Below are 22454 nucleotides of genomic sequence, written 5' to 3'. Positions count from 1 at the left end.
GAAAACTGCTCCTTAAGCCGATACAACCCAGCTTTATAAAATGATCGTTGAAGGTCTAAGAACATGCTTGTCACTAAATCGTACAATACTACGATCAAGTCCGACACTTTTGAATGTTTTTTCCACTGAGTTTCAACTTTAATCATAAAATTTGCAGTTTCCACATTATTTGTGGTGAAAAATCTGTCTGCAGCAGCATTGCGGGAGCGCAGTGTCTTGTTTGGTGCCCAGACTTTACAGCGAGCCTTCTCAAGGAATCCGTGGTTAATATATGACATTATCTGCGGACAATTAGTCTCGCAATAACTTCTTAAATTATCCTCTCGTGACGAGAACATGGCAAGGCACGATGACTCCAATAGACTCGTTACGCTCTCAATTATGGACTTTCGAATAAACTCACTTGCCCCGACCTTAATTAGGTGATCCTTTAAATTTTTTTTCAAGTGATTGAAGCATAGAATATGTTCTACACCGGATAGTGCTTTCAATAACGTGCTGTGCATCGCAATTTCATCGTCTGTTCCAATTATTAGCTTGCCGGCGTCCGGAAAGATTTTTTGCAGTTGGTTAGCAAAATTAGCGTATGACATTTTAGATGATTTCGTATGCGGAAATATAGGGCCTATGAATATAGCTGATTCCGCAGAATCTGTAGAATCTGTTCTTGTTACGGTCAAGCTCTTATAGGCCGTGATTGTCGCAAAGACATTCCCTCTAGATTGTACGTTTTGTCTACGCACAGCGGGGTGTGACCTGAAAAGCAACATCGTTTAATGTCTCTTATTTAATCCTTAATGTAAAGGGTTGCGCGAAATGGTTCGCTCTTATCCATTACGCATGATCTCACATAAGGGTGACTTGTTACCATGCTCATCACCCTTTGATAGTCGTCTGAGATGGAGCACTGTCTCTTATTAACGGAAGTTTCCGATTGGATTTCTTTTCTTTTTCTCAGTCGCTTTTGGTCACGCATTTGCTGATGATTTTCCGGTTGCATTTTCAGATCATTATTTTTCATAAGGGTTGTGTAGGCCTTTTTGGGTGGCATGAACGTGGTAAGTCGCTTTACTTCCTTCAGAAACTCGACTGAGCTTCTTACATAATTACTAGCTGAAGCAGATCCGGCATTTCCATGAATATCGTGCCCGGGATGTGTTCCCAGGTATTCATACACTGCAATTTCCTTGTTGCAATCCTTTATCCATGATATTTTACGTTTATAATTTGGGTTTACCCTATTTTTGCAAAAATAAATGCACAATTCTTAAACAGAATTGCGCTGGGTGATATCATCGGACGATGATGGCAGTGGGATGTATGCATAATCATCTTTTCCAACTCTAACCCGCCTACAAATCTCCCCTTCGTATTTGTAGATATTTTTTAGATTATCACTGTCATTGTCTTTGATGTAGTACACCTTGGATCGATGAAAACTAACCCAAGCACCACAATCGTCTATGAAAACATTATTACGGTTGTCTCCTTGTCTTCGAATATTTGATTTGTTATTCACAACGAAGTAAACGTTTTCTTTTCTTCCTTTGGGTACTTCCACCAACTGCTGGACATTTTTAGCAGGCATGAAAAAGTCATCAAACACAAAAGGCAAACTATTGGAAAAATATTTGTGAATGACTTTTGATACTTCGAAGCGATATAGTTTGTCACAGTGTTGGGATGACTCGAGTCACATTTTTCGCATGACTTGACTTGACTCGAGTCACTTTGCTAAAATGACTTGACTTGACTTGACTCGGCGTATCAGAAATGTGGATTGACTCGTGATTCGGAGCAAAATTCACGAGTCAATTTCAAGTCATCAAGTAATCGATGTCGATTAAAATCACTGTATTGCATATGTTCGGATTGTTCGCGAAACGCTGGAGTAACCAGTGAGAGCGACCAATCATTCAATGATCATGCGTTTCACTGAACCTCGATTGTTCTCTCACAAAATAAATTGACCGCAAACGAAGTGATCGAAGCTTACAGCTTACGTTGTCTGTCGTAACTTTAGTAGTAAAGTAATAACATAGCCAAATGTTTATTTCTGTTCTCTGTTCTTACCTTAACCAAACATGATATTTTTTTGAAATTCAATTCGATTATAGTTTATATAATTCTCAAGGTCAACCATTGGCGCAGGCTCGAATTGTATCATATCTTTTTGTAAATGGGTAATGTATTGCAACTTATCAATTTGTTTCTCTATTCTCGATTTTGGCTGGTAACTATAAACTGAGGCTATGCAATTACGCTGTTAAACAGTTCTACGTATGCCTATATGTGAGCGATGCAGCGCCTTTTGCGTTTATATTTAACTCTATATTCGTTCATCGGTTCGGAATCAATGACCACTCAATCTGTAGTTCAGACAGCTAGCAAATAGCAATGACGTAATCATGTCTCATACTTCGAATAGCCAACTTGACTTGAAATGTGACTTGACTCGTGACTTGACTTGACTTGACTCGACTTGACTCGAGTCACTTCCAAAAATCGAGTGACTTGACTTGACTCGAGTCACCTTTGAAAATAGATTGACTTGACTTGACTCGAGTCAAAATGTGCAATGACTCGAAATGACTCGTGACTCGAAGGTAGTGACTTGATCCCAACGCTGGTTTGTCAACTTGCAAAATTCGGTGCTGCGCAACAAAAGCTGACATCTTCGCTCCAATTGGCGCCAGACATGCCTCAGACCTGATATCTGCGCTCTATTTTGATCCGGACATGCTCCGGAGCTGATATCTGCGCATCAAACAGCGCCAGACATGCCTCAGACCTGATATCTGCGCATCAAACAGCGCCGGACATGCCTCAGACCTGATATCTGCGCTCTATTTTGATCCGGACATGCTCCGGAGCTGATATCTGCGCATCAAAAGAACCCAGGTATGGCCCGGACCTGATATCCGCGCTCTATATAGATCCGGACATGCTCCGGAGCTGATATCTGCGCATCAAACAGCGCCAGACATGACTCAGACCTGATATCTGCGCATCAAACAGCGCCAGACATGACTCAGACCTGATATCCGCGCTCTATTTTGATCCGGACATGCTCCGGAGCTGATATCTGCGCATCGAAAGAACCCAGGTATGGCCCGGACCTGATATCCGCGCTCTATATAGATCCGGACATGCTCCGGAGCTGATATCTGCGCATCAAACAGCGCCAGACATGACTCAGACCTGATATCTGCGCTCTATATATATCCGGACATGCTCCGGAGCTGATATCTGCGCATCAAACAGCGCCAGACATGACTCAGACCTGATATCTGCGCTCTATTTTGATCCGGACATGCTCCGGAGCTGATATCTGCGCATCGAAAGAACCCAGGTATGGCCCGGACCTGATATCTGCGCTCTATATATATCCGGACATGCTCCGGAGCTGATATCTGCGCATTATTTTGATTCGAACATGCTTCGGAGCTGATATCTGCGCAGCAAATACCCCCAGATAAGGTGCGAACCTGATATCTTCGCACTGAATGGACCCGGACATGCTTCAGACGCGATATCTGCACCCTGGAACGTTTCAAACAACGTGTGACCTTTATATGACCTCTATGTCTGCTGTTTTTTGTGATATCTGCGATATCTGACTATATCCACAGTGATATCTGCGATATCTGCGATATCTGAGTATATCCACAGTAGTGATATCTGCGATATATGCGATATCTGCGATATCTGCGATATCTGAGTATATCCACGGGGCCAAAATGGGTATGTGTCATTATCTCAGATCAAAGTGATTGTGCCAGGATTAATCAATCGAAAGCTATTACTTTCAATCTGGTCAGGTCACTGAAAATACACGAAAATCATCCTCAGAAATGGGGAATCGGTGGCACTGTTACGAGCTTACGACCATTTGCAGTGCAATGATATATTTAATACTCCATTAAGTATTGACGCCGCGCGGCAATTGTTTCATAGCAATGTGTCTTGAGGAAAACAACATATTTGCAGTGTTAACCGAGCAAAATATATAGCATGAATCAGGCTATTATCTGCACCTTCCTTGTCCACTGTCCAGCGGCATATGCACATCATGCACTCATGGTATTCATTGCATATGCACAGATCGTGTGTATGTCTATCGTGAGTCGGTGTATTACCGCAAAAACATCAAGGACAAAAATAAACTATGTCCATTCCTTCCCTGAACTATTGGAGATTCAATGTTAAAGGATTCCATAACCGTATTACTGTAATTGATGACTGTCAGGCTCCAGTTTCACAGTTATCTTATCGATATTTAAGTAAAATATAGGATCTGGGTTTACTTGGCCTCCACATCTGGGTTTTTCTGAAATATCCCAGTGGCATCTCTGAGTGAAATAAGCGTGATCTTTCGTGTTGCGGCTACTTTAAAACCAATTTTTGTGATGTTCGGTTGGAGCATTGAAACAGATGCGGCCGCCCCTGGAATATACCACAGTATGAAAATATTTTTGATGTTCCAAAATACGGGTAATCAACTCTATCATTCGCGAGGTGGTGGTAATCGACCGCAATAACTCTTTGGTTTCGTGTTGATACAAGAATAAAACTTGAGGCAAATCGATGTAAGAAGTTTTCATTACTGCATTATGGCAGGGATGCCTCTGATTTAGCACTGTTCAGTGTTCACCTTGTGTGTAGTTGAATTTCCTTCAATTCATACTCGTGACGTTGATGGACGTATTATGATTCTTTCAACAGGCATTACTAGAGTTAACTAATCATCTTTACTTCAATAGCAGTGCTTGACTATATTATAATAATCGTAGGATAATTATAGTTGATTGACAATCATGGTGCAGATTGTGTCTCGAAATGTAGAGCAACATTCAGTGAAGATGATGGAAGAATTACATCGAATGAAGCAAGAAAACGATCATTGTGATTTCATAATTCAAGTAGAAGATGATGTCTATTACACTCACAAGAATGTATTGTCGGCTGGCTGCGCTTATTTCAAAGCTATGTTGAAACACGACACTAAAGAGAGTCGCGAAGGGAAAGTCGTTTTGAAAGAGGTCGATTCTCAGTGTGTCAAAAACTGCATTGATTTCATATATTCTGGCAAATTTGAGATTCCTGAAGAAAAGATGAACGATCTTCTCCATGTCGCAATCATGATGCAGTTGGAAGATGTGAAACAGGCAGTATCTGACGTTTTGGATGAATCAATTAATGTAGAGAATTACTTTTCCACAAGAAACGTGGCCGATATGTATGGACTGGATGCGCTCTCTACTCAATGTAGTGCATTTTTTATTGAAAATATCATGAAGATATCAAACCAACCTGAATTTGGAGGTATTGAAAAATCGAACATCCTGAAATTTATGATCTCAGAAAAATCGAAGTTATGTGAAGAAGATAAACTAACGTTATTGTTAAATTGGGCCAAAAAAGATCGGAAAAATCAGGAACATTTGCAAGAATGTCTTGAAACTATTAAGTTTGATGAAGTCTCTCCGGGATTTTTAGAATGTCTTTTGGAATCAAACCCAAACGACTTGGGACTGTACAAGTTGATCACTGGGCATCTTTTAAAAGCTTTGGAAGCATCACAGAAAACCAACGAAGAAATGGGCAATGATGAATTGATAATTCTTTTCGATCGTGGGGCAGATATTATCAGATCCTTCAATCCAGTAACAGAGAATGTAGACAAGTTTCATGATGAGAAGTTTAAGAATTTGAAACATTTCTCGGCGATTTCTCTAGACTCATATATCTACGTCTTATGCAGGAATCAATCAGTTCATCGACTCAATTTTCAGAGCAAAAATTCAAAATGGGAAAGGATGAAAGATATGAATCGTGACCATGGAAGGAGTCCTCCCTCAGTTTCATTGTCGGGATTAATATTCGTTGTTGGTGGAAGTTATAATAAAGCAACAAGTGACGTGGAAATATTTACTTCACCTGTGAATCAATGGATTCAACTGGAAGACAAACCTACATCAATTCGTTCACCAAGTCTCGTATCATTGAATGATTCCATCTATTGTATCGGAGGTATAGCACCAGATGGTGCCACGGTTTCATCATTCTGCAGATTCACTCCATCCTCATCAGAGTGGGTTGATCTCCAATCAATGAGATATCCTGTTTGTATGAGTGGTGTTGTGATAGTTGATCAAAAGATATTTTTGATCGGCGGGAAAAGCGGAAGAATAAATGAACTCAATAATATCGACAACGTAGAATGTTACGATGTTACTTCAGCTCAGTGGACTTCGTTATCTTCTATGAATGTTTGTCACGGTCAAGTTTCTGCTTATCACATTGACAAGTGGATTTTTGCAGTAACAGATAGAGAAACCTCTGATGCAATTGAAAAGTATGATATATCGCAAGACAAATGGACTATAGTGAAACCAAAAGTAGATCAATGTTTTGAAATTTACAAATCCGTATTTGTGAAGAGATAGATTGCACTCACCTGAGCAGGCTGTACAAATTATCCGTCGGGAAGGAAAAGTCGTTTTGAAAGAGGTCGATTCTCAGTGTGTGAAAAACTGCATCGATTTCATATATTCGGGCAAATTTGAGATTCCTGATGAAAAGATGAACGATCTTCTTCATGTCGCAATCATGATGCAGTTGGATGACATAAAACAGGCAGTATCCGACTTTTTGGAGGAATCAGTTAATGTAGAGAATTACTTTTCCACAAGAAATGTCGCCGATATGTATGGACTGGATGCCGTGTCTACGCGATGTAGAGAATGTTTTCATGAAAATATTATGGAAATTTCAAACCAACCTGAATTTGGAAATATTGAAAAAACTTTCATCCGGAATTTTGTGAAGTTGGAACAATCAAAATTATGCGAAGAAGAAAAACTAACGTTGCTGTTCAATTGGGTCGAGAAAAATCGCAAAAATCAGGAATATTTGCGCGAATGTCTTGAAGCGATCAAGTTTGATGAAGTCTCTCCGGCATATTTACAACGTCTTTTGGAATCAAATCAAATTATCAGTAACGACTTAGGACTGTACAAGTTGATCAATGGTCATCTGTTGAAAGCATCACAGAAAACAAGCAAAGTAATCAGCAAAGATGAATTGATAATTCTTTTTGATGATCAGGCAGATTGTATCCGATCCTTCCATCCGGTAACTGAGAAAGTAGAGAATTTTCATGATGTTAAGTTTAAGAATTTAAAACATTTCTCGGCGATTTCTTTAGACTCGTATATCTACGTTTTATGTTGTGATAAATCAGTTCGTCGACTCGATTTTCAGAGCAAAAATTCAAAATGGGAAAGGATCAAAGATATGATTTGTGATCATGGATAGTTTCCTTACTCAGTTTCTTTGCCGGGATCAATATTCGTTGTTGGTGGTTATACTAAAGCAACAAGTGACGTGGAAATATTTACTTCCCTCACGAATCAATGGTTTCAACTAAAAGACAAACCTACCGCGATTCGAAATACAAGTCTCGTATCATTGAATGATTCAATCTATTGTATCGGAGGTAGAGGACAAGATGATGTCAGAGTTTCTTCATTCTGCAGATTCACTCCATCCTCATCAGAGTGGGTTGATCTCGACCCAATGAGATATCTTGTTTGTGCGAGTGGTGTTGTTGCAGTTGATCAAAAGATATTTGTGATCGGCGGGTGGACAAAAGGAATAGAAGTCGACAGCGTAGAATGTTACGATGTTACTTCAGCTCAATGGAGTTCATTATCTTCTATGAATGCTCGTCACGGTCGAGTTTCTGCGTATCACATTGACAAGTGCATTTTTGCAGTAACAGATTGCGAAACCTCTGATGAATTTGAAAAGTATGATATATCGCGAGACAAATGGACTATAGTTACGCCAAAAGTAGATCAAGGTTTTAAAATTTACAAATCTGTATTTGTAAAGAGATAGATTGCACTCACCTGAGCAGACTTGTACAAATTACTGGATCTTCAAAATACAACTTGATGTAGAACTAGAACCACTCACTGTTCGAAACTGGCTACTAGAAATACGACTAACATGCATTGAAAATTCGTAACTGGCAACTGCAATACTGATAATGCGAATCATTGAATTTGAGATGGGGTTGAAAACATCGGAGATAGAATCGGCGTTTAAAAAGAATTTTGTTAATAGTTTGAAATGTAACAGTTTTCCACCCACCCATGACTAGGCTATGCCACTATTGGTATTCACACCAAAATCAACACTAGAACTATTCGCTTTCAAAATCTCTAATTAGAACTAGTCTTGACCGTCAAACTAACTCGATTAGTAGTTTGTGCAAGTCTTCTGCTGAGTCGGGATATATAATAAAAGTGCTCACACTTGATATTTTCAATTCATCAAGCTATATTCATTATTATTGCATTTAAAATTGTGTATCTTTTTGTTTCAATGCCGCAGAAATTCGTGCGTTCGGTTTTACAAATATTGTCAGGTGTAAACTGCTTTTGGGGATGCTGATTTAAAAAAGTCATTCGTTTTTCGTTATTCATGATCAAGATACCAAATTTATATGCATTCTAAAAATAAAGCATTTCGATTCTGTTTATATGAGGTGACTATCGGCAACTTGTTAGCTACCACTTCTATTGGCATATAGCCAGGCTTGAACAACCTATGGTGGATATACAATACATTCATTGATGTTACTTTTCATAACCACTCTTCATTTTGTTACAGTCTGTTAAGATCAGAAGTTTATACTCTAAAACTTATCATTCCATAGTCTTGTCGTCAGATGGGAAATGGCTTCAGTGATAAAAGAAGTTCGCATGACAGTCTCAAACGATATCAATCAGTTGTAATCTGACATGCATCAATGTGTGACGATTCTACCCGGGAGATGTAAGCGAGTTATTCTGAAGTTATCTTTTAGTAAAATCAATGATTTCGGATTCGGTTATTCGCCATCAATGCTGTGGTAGGGTGTTTTGAAATGATAAAATTATTAACCATAAACTCAGCTCAACTTAGTAAAGATCTTATATCTATCTGTAACAACAAGTAGGGACACGTTGGGTGACTGAAAAGTACGAAATTGAATCGTTTCTAACGCGATCTATCGTTTCTTTATCCTCACAGGCAAGCATTTTCTTTCGATCAGAGTCAAACAGGTTGGAACTTTCAAGCAAGTTCACCAATTCTCATTCCAGGTGAGTTTTATCCTACTACGTATTTTCAAGCCACAATTAGGATGGACTGAACATCGACATTATATTCGAACCTACCTATGTATTTAGCAATTGATTACTGCCGTCATGATATAAGTTTTCAATTTGAGGCTACGTTGAAGTTATTACCCCGGTTTGTAGGAACTGAATGAACCTTATGTGCCTGCTAATAGAACAATTGAGGTATGGCTAATGCGACTTTGATGTTTGCTATCGTCTTTATTATACTGACAAGTGATTAATTCCACTGTCGGAAGTCAAGGAAGTTTGTTTGGAAGTCTCAGTAGCTTTCATGTGTAACTTGTCACAAGTTGTAGGCTACTTTCAAGCAGTTTTGTACAGCAGTTGCACCATTGTTATGTATGCCCAAAGTAGACCATGAACTCCCAATTATTACATCATACTTCCAAAGCAACTTCACAGTTGTTGTGCATTCCTACAAAAATGAACAAGGGTTTACCTTCTTGCGTTTTGGAATTGATACATAAAGTTCTAATGTCCTTGGCGGACCGGTGTTCAAGGACCTCTGCTCTATACAGTTCAAGATGATTGGTGAAACAAATGTTCACTTTTACTGTTCTTATATCCAAGTTGCATTTAAGACGTATGTTTTAATAGCTGTGTAATTATAAAATTTTCTTGCAGGCTTGGTCACCTGCCAAAACACAAGACCTCTATATCAAGATTTTCAGTAATCGTGATGACTTCAGGTGAGTCGTGACATATCCAAATATGGATATTCATAGCACTATGCTATCTCCCGTGACATGAGCACACCAATATTTACACTCTACCTACGTTTACTTCCTGCATTTACTCATTCCGAGCTGACTAAGAAATCATGCAATAAAAATTGCACACTGAGACCGCGGTAAATTGGGACGGAGGTAAAGTCTCTTAGCTGTCTTGAAAAAGTTACTGAGTATAAGAATAAGTACCGTAAACTGGGGTAACTATGGACAATTTTCAACAACTCCACTTTGCATCTTGGAAATGCTAGGGTGTAGGGGAGGCAAGTTTTGTGTTTTTCAGGAGTCATGGAGCAAAGATTAGAATTAACTAATCCAGAATCTTCATGGTCATAAATAAGTACCTAATTTTTGTGAATTATCCGTATCCAAAGTTATCCCGGCATGTGGAGTAACTTTGGACGATGTAGTTTTTTGTATGCCTTTACCTCGTAAATGAGGTTATTTGGTAAGCGTTGATGAGAGCAGTGGGTAAAACTGAATCGAAATAGTATATGTCTGGCCTATTGCATGATTTTTACCTAATCCCCCCCCCCCCCCAAAAAATGGGTGGTTTATGAAGGCTAATGCCCCCTTATTCATCCCTTATCTCAATTTCCCCTCATGCCTTCAGCAATTGGGACTTATAAATAACATATTGTGGTAAGCAATGTTCCCTCTAAGCTGCACACGTGCGCAAATGCGCAGTGCTGAAACGGTCTCTGCGCACAGAAAATATCCGTTGCGCACAAAAAATCCGAAGTGATGACCTTTTTTTTTTAGTCGTCACGCACTGTTGTCCAAGGGTCTGCGCAGCAAGTTGGAGATCGTGCGCAGACTCGTCAAAAATTAGAGGGAACATTGGTGGTAAGGGGTATCCCACTGGCTGTGTCAGCAATCGACAGCAAGTATTTAGCATGTTACTGTGATTCATTGCCGATTTCAAACATATTACTGTTCTTAAAAAGATACACTTTCCCTTTCCTATGTCCTCTGATGGATATATTTGTCGTAATTTACGATATCCCATATTCAGCGTGGGCGTCTTTTGGAGTATGTGATCAGTTTTTGAAGTAGCTTACACCCGATTACAATCTCTCGGCTCATTATTCTTCTCTTCGACAATATTAAGAGATGAAGCGTTTTGCAATAGAACTAAGTACCTTGTCGTGCCACCTTGGCGATTGCTCTCTGCGACAAAACGTAGGATACTCTGGCTACTACGAATGAAAAATGCGGCACGAAAACACCTGCATGATAACACCTATACCGTACCTGATCATCCATAAAATCAGCGCATAAAAAGCACTTTGTCAGCCCACACCCCAAAAACGACCTCCCCACAGTTGGATGGATGTTTTTCCCAGTACTTGTGAGCGCATTCATTCTACTCAGTGTAGGCAGAGTGTTTATGTAGCGTAATCGCGCGAAGCGTGAAAATATTTTATAATTCATTACTGAGTTGGTCAATACTATTGGTAATTGCATACATATTGATATCAATTTTTTATTATCTCAGAATTATCCGATTTTCCAGTGGAGCAGGGTGAGAAGACGCACACGATTCCAAAGTGGTATTTGCTCGCTGGCAAACAATTTTATTCTCTGTGGGATGGCATTTGTCCTGTGAGGTACAGATGGCCAGGACAGTGAGATTCGGTGACAGCCGTTTAAGCACATATGGACAATATATATATATATATCAATGTTTTCTGTCAACAAAGGCTAATCCTTTTCAGCCAAGGTTTTCTCGCTGCCGAATTTTCGGTACTCTTTTCAGAGTCCTATGTTAGCCTAAACTTCATTATGGGATGGTGCGTCGTGGTGCGGTAATGATTGAAGCCAGAATGCCTATTGCAATATGTCATTGTCATGGGTATTTCTTGGAGGAAGGGCACCCAATAATCAAGACAATTAGTGACGCCAAATCGCATTGAACGAAATTTAAAAAATACTTTATAAAGTTATTATATACCTGGCGGACCGGCGGTTGAGAACCACTGGTGTAGTGGTGTATATAGATTCATTGATTTTACTTTTCATAACCACTCTTCATTTTGTTATAGTGGATTGCAATCAGAATATCATCATATCGGATAACATATCGTTTAATAGTCTGGTTGTCGGATGGGAAATGGCTTTGGTCATAAAAAAAGTTTGCATTGCAATCTCAGCCTCGATCAGTTGGAATCTGACATGCATCAATGTATGACAAGTCCATCCAGGAGATAAAAGTGGGTAATTCTGAATTTATTCATTTACAAAATCAATAATTTCGGATTCGATTATTTGCCATCAATGCTATAGAACAGAGCTGGGCAAAGTGCGGGCCAAATGCGGTCCGCGACAGGTTGCTTGGAATTCAAAATATAAAACTTTTTGCAGGACTAAAATCGTAGGATGTATCAAATGAACAGGAAATTGGTTTACTTTGGAGCCTGTTCATTAATATGCCACAATTACATTGCCTACGCACCTCGCATGCGTAATCCAGATTCAAAATAAAGGCAATATGGCAAAGTATGAGTAGCAGTTGAAGTCGCAAGAAGTTACTCTTGCCATATAGTTTAGTTCAAACCTTCTTCATTGCCATTGTCACTGTGACAATGTCACATTACGCATTATACGGCATGTGTTTCAAATTGATACGTTTCCAAATCCCCAATTAAAAACAAGTCAATCAGTGCTTGTGATTGCTATATGACTCATCATATCTATCATCCATAAATTATTAACGGACGTGCCAAAAAAAGCCAAAAAAGGTTTAGGTATAGACTAGAGCACTAATTATTTGTATACTGGATTCAGGGGTTAATCCGTCCTTTTAGTTTTTGACGAGCATGTTGCCGAGATTAAGGATATTAGTTAGAGTTGGTCTTATGACAAAAACACGAAACGTGTGGTCAAGGGAGGGCGCAGTTCAGAAAATCTGCTAGCTTCGCGCAACATACAGGCTTTCAAGCTGCACACACCTCGGAAGGTAGCAAACAAGAAAACAAGCTTTGTTATATACATTTCAGTACGGTGGTTCTCGAACTGAGGGCGTTGAAGCATCCGAAGGATGTCTCGACGCCAAAGTTCACCGAAAAAAAATTTCGCGCTTGGCGTGATTCACCCCCAGCACCCCAGCATATCGTTTATGCTCTGTGTATTCTCTGACTTTTATATTTCAGAATTCTCTCATCAACAGCCAGAACCTTCCATGCCATCAACCTATCCATTGGGATTGCTAGCATTCTGGTTACACTTTTTATTATTTTGTAATATCATGATAAGGCGGCCGCGAAATTTTTCACTATCATAAAGGAAGGCGTGCCTAAAAAAGCTTGAGAACCACGGTTTTAGAGTTTTAATACCAGAACGTGGATAGGGGTTTAATGAGAGGTAAATAAGTATCATGTTTAACATTGTTGCCAATTATGACGACAAATGGATATTTTTAATTAACCGTCAATTTCTCATTACCGACACATTCACTGAGCAGCATTTACTAACAACGCAATTTAGAAATAAAATTAAAATATGCTGGAGAATATAGCTAAAATTTTTCACTCGGCCTTCCAACGTGTTTTCTACTTCTCATTTGGGCCGCGGAGGAAAATAATTGCCCACCCCTGCTATAGAATTTTGAAATGATTAAATTATTACCAATAAACTCAACGCAACCACAAGTAACGATCTTATATCTATCTGTGACAACAAGCCTCAACACATTGGGTGACTGTAAAGGTCGAATTTGAATCGTTTCCAACACGATGTATCCGTCTTTATCATCACAGGCAAGGGTTTTCTTTCGATCAGAAGTAAGCAAGTTGCGTGTTTCAAGCAATTTACCAATTGTCATTCAAGGTGAGTTTTATCTGGCTATATTTTCAAGCCACATTTAGGATGGACATCGTCATTCTATTCGCATCGCAGCTACCAGCTCATATCCGGAGGTTATCAGTTTTTCATTTGCTCCCACGCTGAAGCTACCAATCCGTTTTACAGGAAGTGATTGAACCACGCGTGACTGCTAGCAGAACAATTGAGGTATGGCTAATAACTGAGCTGCATGTTCTTGAAATCCCGTTGAGAAGCAAGCAACCATGCATGCCTCTATGTTTATTAGAGGCAATTGTGGTTGAACTCTTTTATGAGATACCGGTACTTGATTACACCGTTGATGTGACATTGGGCACAGGCCAGAGTTTAATCAACAACCAAATCTTCCTAAACTGTATAAACATGCACTGTGACGTTTCTGTAATGTCGTAAAGATGGAATGGATAAACCAAAGTGAACCGCTTCCCTGTGGGCACCAACATATTTTCTACACCAAATGAAAGCATTTTTGTGCTCTATACAGCTCGAGGTGGCTGCTGGAACCACTGTTTAATTTTACTGTTCAAGTCTATTTTTTCGGCTGTGTAATTATGAGATTTTCTTTCAGGCTTTGTCACCGGCTAAAAGACAAGATTCCGACAGTAAGATTTCCAGGAATGATGGCGACAGGTGAGTTTCTGTGTAATTTTGTGACATGTCCAGAATTGGTGACAATGTGAAAATATATACCACAATGTAGACAATTTCATTGTTAATGAATCAAGTGGAATCCCATAGATTTTCTTATCAACATGTTATCTTCCTTAACATCAGCGCATCATATATTTACACCCTACAGACTCCTATTTCCAGCTCATTCTGAGCGGACAAAGAATTCATGCACTAAATATGGCTCTCTGATTTTCAGTAAATTCGGAGGGGATAAAGTCTGTTAAGTTGTCGCGAAATAGTCACAAAAAATACCTATACGCGATTGCATGCTTTAGGGTTATCCAAAAATAATCTTTTTCCGTATCCCGGGGACGGAGATTCACTGATTGAAATGTTAGGCTGCGTAAAAAAATGCTGCACACAAAATTTGGCGCAATTCCTACCAGTAGAAGCTAAGTTATTTAAGTTTTTTATCAATAATTCTGAGATTACCCACCGTCAATGCTAATTTTGCAAATCCAAAACTTTCAATTGCAATAAATTCGCTTCTACGGGTTGGAAGTGATCAAAAATGTTACGGTATGCATCATTCTTTTAGGCAAATCAATTTCCTTGGGTTGACAGTAGAATTTTTTTTAAATCAATTCAAAAACTTCTATTCGCTCTACAGCGGCTTTGGCTTGTTGGAATTGAGCCGAATTTGTTGTGCAGCCTCTTTTTTAGGCAACCTTACAATTTAACCAGTGAATCCCCGGAATTTGAGAGTTATTTCTGAACAAGCCTATTCCGCATGCAGGATCAGAAGCTGCCAAAGTAGTCAAGAAGGCTGCTCAAGTAGAAGTACGATGCATATTTCATTCAAGTATGAGTAATAGTGTTGCTGTTCCAAAAGTAGCTAATTTAAGGTAGAAGTAGATTTTGCTGTCTGAAAACTACAGAATTATGTTCGTGGATTTGAAAATCAGTCATAAATACGCTCTCGGAACCTGGAAACTGACATATGCGGACGGTGCAGAGAGCTGGGTTTATGTTGTTACATCCCGGGAGATATATCTATTTTGACAGCGTCAGGATTCAAATGTATCATGTGATAGCCTACAAATGACGCCATTGCATAAGAACAGTGGCTCTTGACCTCTTTTTCACCCCAGTGCCTACTTTCAGAAAATGTGATGGTATGATGCCCTAAGTTGTATTACAATGCCTGTAGTTAACAAGACAATGACCGATATGAATAAGTTCTGCTCAGACACTACCTTGATGTTTTGCGCTATTAGGAAGGAAACTGAAATACTGTACGGCAGGTTGTATGATTTCAAACGTTTTGCTGAATTTTAGGACTGTTCACTGTCATGAAACTCCTATATTAGGGTGGATTGAAAATGGAAAATTTTGAATTTCTAATCGGACACTTGCTATGTGGTGCCAAAGATCAAAAAAATAATTTCTATAATAATTTTGACCTCGTGCACCTTCTAGTCTAGTGGTTGTGCAAATTTACCGAATGAGCCAAAATTGGATAATTTCCCTACATATTGATAACCGCTTGCACTAGAAAGCTGGTTTTGGGCTTAAAAGATGCAGAAGCCACAACCACAAGTCAAGTCCAAGTCATCGAGCAGAGGGTCGAGTCCGAGTCACAGCATTATGACTCAAGTCCAAGTCAAAGTCATTGTGTTGACTGCTCAGTTTCCAGTTAAATTCTTGCTAAACACACTTTTCATAACTTTGATGGTATCGAATGGTTAGCATTTATAATATACTAATTTCCCTCACTTTTAGTAGTTTCTGGTCGCAACTTCAAGTACTAGCACTAATATACTTTATCCCAACAGTGTGGTGACTTCACTATTCTTCGAAATTACAATGGAATGTCTGTCTTGGCCGTCTGAGTCTCGATTCATATGACTTGGTTCGAGTCATACGCAATTGACTCGAGTCAAGTCGAGTCATCAGAAAATCGTGACTCGAGTCATTACAACCCTGGGGGTAGCCAACCCATGGCCCGATAATTCTCGAAATTGGAAATAATATAAAAATGAATTACCCAGGTAATTTGTTATGAACTTGCAAAGGCTAACCAAAAATTTGACTAGCCTGATCGCAAAATCAGTTACGACGCGTAGGCGTAGGCTATAAGCCACGGGTCAGTCACAATTTCCGTAGATCTTCGTATATGACCATTAAGTAGAATATAGCAAGGCAGATTAATTAATTAATTTCTCTCAGCACTTCGCCCGATTTATTTTCACTTGATTTCTTGCTTTTAGTATGGGTATCCCCAAATACGCCCAGAATACGGAATTGAACATAACTATATATTTGCGATTATGCGAACGTGTCGTCCAACGTGCGACTTCCTTGCCCTTGCCAAATGTGCCTAGCGGTTAACAGAGACGGCCTGCAATATGTGCAAGGTACAGTATAATTGACCGAATTGATTCATTAACTTTGAAATTTTTCTCCTCTCGCGCAGCTAGGAGTTTTCATGAAATAATAGGTACCAATTTTGATGAGTAGTCAGATAAGTCTTTCACCGTTACCTAGTCTGGTTCACTCCTATCGGACGACTGAAAAGGTCATCAACATTCAAGTGGCCCGCGCAAAGGCTCTTAGATCGCATGTGGACCTCTGGCCGAAACTGTTGGCCACCCTTGCTTTAGTGGAAAGATATTGGTCGCCTTATATATTCGCGCAAAGCGCGACAAGTCTGGGCTCTCCGCTACAGCAGCACTTGAATTTCTCCGCCTTAGTCACTCTATCTCTCTTATCAGAAGAACATAACACTTCCGCTTGACAAACTGGAAATAGTGAAAAGTAGTCAAGTTACGAAATATGACAGATCACAAGTAAAAGTAGCGGAAATTATAGTTACTCTAGTAGTTGCTACCAGTAGTGGGGAAATACTCGATTACTTGGGAAAAGTAGAAGTACTTTGTTGGTGACCACCAATGTGCAGACTTGGACAACTAGATATTTTTAGTTGTGTGATTCTTATCTCATTTATGAAATATTTCTATGCTCTAATTTTATAACGTATCTATTTTCTGGCTTTCCTGAAATGGATCTAGACCAGTGGTTCCCAACGTGGGCGATGTGGCGGTCTAGGGGGGCGAAAATAACGAAGGCGGCGATAGGGGGGCAAAAACGGACGAAGGGGTCGAAAACAACGAAGGGGCAATAAGGGGGCGATGGCGCGTTAAAACGGCTATATTGGAGTCGGGACCGTAACTACCGCACCCCAAACCCCCCAGTTGGGGTTGGGGGGGCCCGAAATCGAAGGAAGCCCAAAATTATTTCGTGAATTAACATGAATGATAGAGTCATTTTATTAAAAATCCATGTGACTTTTTCAAAAAATTTTTGCGTCTTGCGCGATTTAATCTTTTTTATGTATCTTGTTGTTGGGGTCCCCGTCACCCAACAAAAATACACATGAGTTATGGAAATGGGAGCGGCCATTACTGCGCCCAGAACGCACCGAGACATATGAAGCACCATGTAAAGAAGTCAATATAACAACGATTCCGCCCGAAGATGTTTGATTAATATTTAGGGTTCCTATCTTTACCAACATACCGCATCGACCATATTGACCGATTCAAACATGAATTATATAAATTTGTCGCGCTTTGCCCGTTTAGGCGAAATGCGGTGACTCACCAAACAGTACATGAATTAGGGTATAGCTGATATGTACCGACAAAAAGCCCACTGGCTGAGGGGGACTGGGGTTTGGTTTATCATCCTATGTCAAGAAATGCTGTTTTTTGGTTTTGGTTTGGGGCGATGATTGGTGTGGAGCTTCAAAAGGGGGCGATGAGTCGAAAAAGGCTGGGAACCACTGATCTAGACGAACTGTGTCGCTTGAATCGAGCCAAGAAACAGGAATTTGCCATTTTCATGCTTATGAGTTGAACTCTTATTTAATATGAACTGAACTTCATTCAATGTTCAAGTTTTCAGAAATTCAGTAATTGTAATGTGATTTTTTTCAAACTTCTACTTATATGTAATTTAGAAGACGCTGTGTATGATTGTAATCGTGTCAGTGTCGCAATTTGCTTCGTGTTGCCCAAAAAACTGACACCCTTTTGTTCCAGTGTCACCCTTGCTCGGGAAGGATTTCCGGCACGGCACCCAATTGATAAAATGTCCGCCCACTAGCTGGGAGTGAACCGCCAGAAAGTTTCCCAAGACCCACTGTTGGTTCGGGTGCCTACAGGAAAAGTCAGTCGATTCCGATGTAAAAAGGTGGGTGACGAATGTGGGTGAAGGTTGGGGTTGGAGGTCATTCGGCATCGCTGTTTCAGGAGAAGAACAAAGTATTCATCGTTGCTACTGAAATGGAAGGATAAGTAGCGTCGTAAATTTCTACTCAAGTACAAGTACAAATTTCCGAATAAATCAAAAGTAAGGTGTTATAGACCTAGTATTGCCGGAAAAAATGTAACTGGAAGTAGTGTCAGGTCTCGTAGATGCTTTTTTAAATCCCTGGATTTCAATAGAGTTGATCCTGGAATCGCTATCAGAAATATACCTTAAAATCCCGGGTTTCCAATGTTAGTATTGACTGACCCCCTTCTGTTTTTGCAGATCGAGTATGACGTGAACCGGCCAGTCCTGCGCGACGTTCCAAAGCGAGTACGAATGTGTCGGCTCATTCAAACGAACAATTCGTAAAATTTAATCCCCAGACCTCCCTGGATCACAGGTTGTCACGACAACGGACTCAGACACCGACAAAATTTGCAAATTTGTCGAGGGAGAACTCATTACGAAAAGCGCCTCCTTCGCTTTTTTCGACATCTAGTGACAGGGCGAAGCGCACTGCAGGCCCCAAGTAACAGTCCAAGTCGGACCCCCAAATCAAATAGTTAACCAAAAAGGCGGAGACAATCCAGACAGACTTGGACAATTGGATAATTTCAATTGTCTGATTTTGCCTAATTCGAGGAAAATGCCTGTAATCTGACTCTAATCTAATTTGGGAAACGTTCCTCTCTAATTTCGGTTTTCCTGTAAAGCCTACTGAATGACTGTGTAGTTTCGAAACGAGCCAAGCTTACGATACATATTTTCCATTCTCGTGCTCATGAGTACGAAATATGATTTGATATGAACTGCTAAGCCTAAACCTGCCGTATTGCAGTGGCTTAAAAGGAGATTGAGGACGAGTGGTGGGTCATGGCATATTTGCAAAATGGAAATTGGGCTATGGCTACGAAAAAGGACAAGAACCACTGCTTTTGCTGATTTGTTAACCTTCACTGTTCCCGAAGACGAAACACGGTCTCTTTCTTGACTTAGCGAATCTGCAATGTAGGTTGCTCAATGCTCATTCTAAGACACGACTGTGTTCAGGTTAAGCTTGAAATTCAATGTATCTCTGTCTTCGTTCTATCTGTTGCTTACAACTGCATAAGAGTAAATTCTCATGATTTCCTGCGAAATGAATCACGCATTATTGGGTTTCTTACTTGTCTATTGTTTCTAAAAATAAACTGTGTTGAAAGCATGAAATTGGGAATCTAGCGAGTTGTCAACCTGATTATTATGCGGTGAACATTTAGAACGGGGGCGGGCAACTACTCCGTTCAGCGGACCGGATATGGAAACATGAAGTACTTGGCAGACCGGATTGCTGAATCGATACATCAATCGCGTCTTTATCCACCTATACAAGGAACAAATCGTACATAATATAAACTTTGAGCGTAAAGCATAGAGACCAAAAATAGTAGTTACTGAATTCAGTAACGTGATGTAATTCAAGAGCTGCTAAACTCGCTTTTAAAATCTTCAACTAGAACTGTTCTTAACCGCAAACCAACTAGATTAGTAGTTTGTACAAGTCTGCAGCTGAGACATGAATAAAACAAAGTCGTCGCAATTGAAATCTTCAACTCATCAAGCTATATCCATCATTGTTTTGGAAATAGTGCATTTTTTAATTTCAAATCGGCAGAACTTCGAACGTTCGGTTTTTCAAATTTTCGGTAGATCCGTATCATTTGATGAATGTGATAGCAATAGTAACCAGTAATATTGTGGAAATATAGGCTACTTCAATAATTATACCATAGTGCATGATCCTGCCGGCAGATTTAGTTGATACATCCAACGTATATTTAGTTGCTTAAGCTACTCAATATCGATGTGGTCAATGATTTTGTTGACTTGGAAAATTGATTCCGCAATGGCTATATGGCCGATATCAGGAGTGGAGAACCTACTGATTACTGTAAGCGGTGTAAGTTTCACACTTCCCATAATTCAGTATGAAATAACCAACAGCACTCAATGACTCAATGCATGGAAATTTCAAATGAGTGAGAATTATCTCTTCCTTGTTGAGCCGCATGCGAAATTGCTCCAAGTTATTCACTCTTCAAATGGTAGCCTATACTCACAACAGTATGTGTTTCCAAACGAAGCTTGGGTTACAATCTCGAGTCATTTTCAATTCACCACAGAGTCAATTCCGGGTATAAGTCAATGAGAGTCAATGAGGTTGAGTCCGTGTCATTGTGTTCTCTAGACTCGTATATCTACGTTTTATGTAGAAATAAATCAGTTCATAGACTCAATTTTCAGATCAAAAATTCAAAATGGGAAAAGATGAAAAATATGATTTGTGATCATGGAGCCTATCCTCGCGCAGTTTATTTGTCAGGATCAATTTTTATTGTTGGAGGAAGTTATACTAAAGCAACAAGTGTTGTGGAAATATTTACTTTCCTCGTAAATCAATGGATTCAACTAGAAGACAAACCTACAGCGATATGTGATACAAGTGTTGTATCATTGAATGATTCCATCTATTGTATCGGAGGTGAAGGACAAGATGGTGTCATAGTTGCAACATTCTGTAGATTCACTCCATCCTCATCAGAGTGGGTTGATCTCGACCCAATGAGATATCCTATTTGTGGGAGTGGTGTTGTTGCAGTTGATCAAAAGATTTTTGTGATCGGTGGCTGGGGTGGAATAAAGTGTGTCGACAACGTAGAATGTTACGATGTTACTTCAGCTCAGTGGACTTCATTATCTTCTATGAATGATGGGCATTATCGAGTTTCTGCATATCACATTGACAAGTGCATTCTTGCAGTAACAGATGGAGAAACTTCTGATGCAATTGAAAAGTACGATATATCACAAGACAAATGGACTATAGGGAAGCCAAAAGTAGATCAATGTTTTCCAGTTTACAAATCAGTATTTGTGAAGATATAGATTGCACTCAACTGAGCAAACTTGAGCAATTACTGGATTTTCAGTTCTTAAGCGAGTGCAGTAGGGTACTTCTAATGCAAATTACTCTGACTTGGAGACAGAATCTGTGTTGAAAGGTTTGAAGTTCGAAATGGACAGTTTTCTACCCTCAAAACCCATTTACTGGCCACACCATTGTTATTTGTAGTGTTGACTCCATGTTAACAATAGCTACAAGAACGCCAAACAGCAGAACACCAGTATCACTATTCGCGCTAAACTACTTGCTTTGAAATTTGCAACTGGAACTACTATTTGACCATAAACCAACTGGATTAGTAGTTTGTACAAATCTGCCACTGAGACATGAATAAAACTAAAGTCGCCCACCATTGAAATTTTCAACTCATAAAGCTATATGCATCATATGGTAATTGCCTTCAAGATTGTGCATTTTTTGTTTCAAATCGGCAGAAATTTGTATCCGTATGTTCAATTTTCCATATTCTGTCATGTGTAAAGTACTTTTTGGTAGATTCATATCATTTGATGAATGTAATAGCAAAAGAAGCCAGTAATTTTGTATAAATATACTTCAGTACTTGTACGTACAATGTGCATAATCCTGCCAGTAATTCTAGTTGATGCAGCCCATCATATATTTACTACCTTGCCCAATATAGATATGGTTGTTCATTTTGACGACTTGCACAATTGATCCCACTAGGGTGATATGGCCCTTATCAGGAGTTGGGAACCTATTGTTTACAGTACGGCGTATAAGTTTTACCCTTCCAATAATTCGGTATGAAATAACCCACTGCATTCAATGATTCAATGCATGAAAATTTCAAAAAGT

At 39.5% G+C, this 22454-nt stretch overlaps 2 protein-coding genes and 1 long non-coding RNA gene across 16 annotated transcripts in view; all 3 read left to right on the top strand.

The window, feature by feature from the left end:
- Positions 1–22454, top strand: part of LOC145455441 (uncharacterized) — a 303427-nt gene that overhangs the window by 94771 nt on the left and 186202 nt on the right. Inside the window, exons 2-5 of one of the 14 annotated variants that reach the window (XR_013920341.1) lie at positions 13681–13750; positions 13892–13933; positions 14334–14395; positions 18481–18631. The exons of 5 other annotated variants lie outside the window; for them this stretch is intronic. Coding sequence is in view for 2 of the 9 variants with exons in the window: in XM_080333702.1 (XP_080189828.1) it covers positions 12106–12135; positions 14334–14395 (92 nt within the window). In the remaining 7 variants the exon portion in view is untranslated. Of the gene's footprint in view, positions 1–11006; positions 12136–13680; positions 13751–13819; positions 13934–14333; positions 14396–16647; positions 16795–17769; positions 18357–18480; positions 18632–22454 lie in introns of those variants that run through there. 8 more of the 14 variants (XR_013920483.1, XR_013920383.1, XR_013920397.1 and 5 more) reach the window with 8 other exon arrangements.
- LOC145456526 (kelch-like protein 26) lies at positions 3744–8682 on the top strand. The gene has a single exon (XM_080334699.1). The coding sequence runs from the start codon at positions 4818–4820 to the stop codon at positions 6447–6449; it is 1632 nt and encodes a 543-aa protein (XP_080190825.1). The 5' UTR covers positions 3744–4817; the 3' UTR covers positions 6450–8682.
- LOC145433426 (uncharacterized) lies at positions 8708–10823 on the top strand. Its single transcript, XR_013913098.1, has 4 exons — positions 8708–8847; positions 9085–9155; positions 9819–9883; positions 10685–10823. It is a non-coding gene; the product is annotated as an uncharacterized LOC145433426 (long non-coding RNA).

Source organism: Botryllus schlosseri, chromosome 1 (assembly GCF_051294905.1).
Source record: "Botryllus schlosseri isolate E-star chromosome 1, Bs_hap1, whole genome shotgun sequence".
NCBI classification, from domain to species: Eukaryota; Metazoa; Chordata; class Ascidiacea; order Stolidobranchia; family Styelidae; genus Botryllus; species Botryllus schlosseri.
The sequence above is the reverse complement of the archived record's forward strand: the minus strand, read 5'-3'. Positions and strand labels throughout refer to the sequence as shown.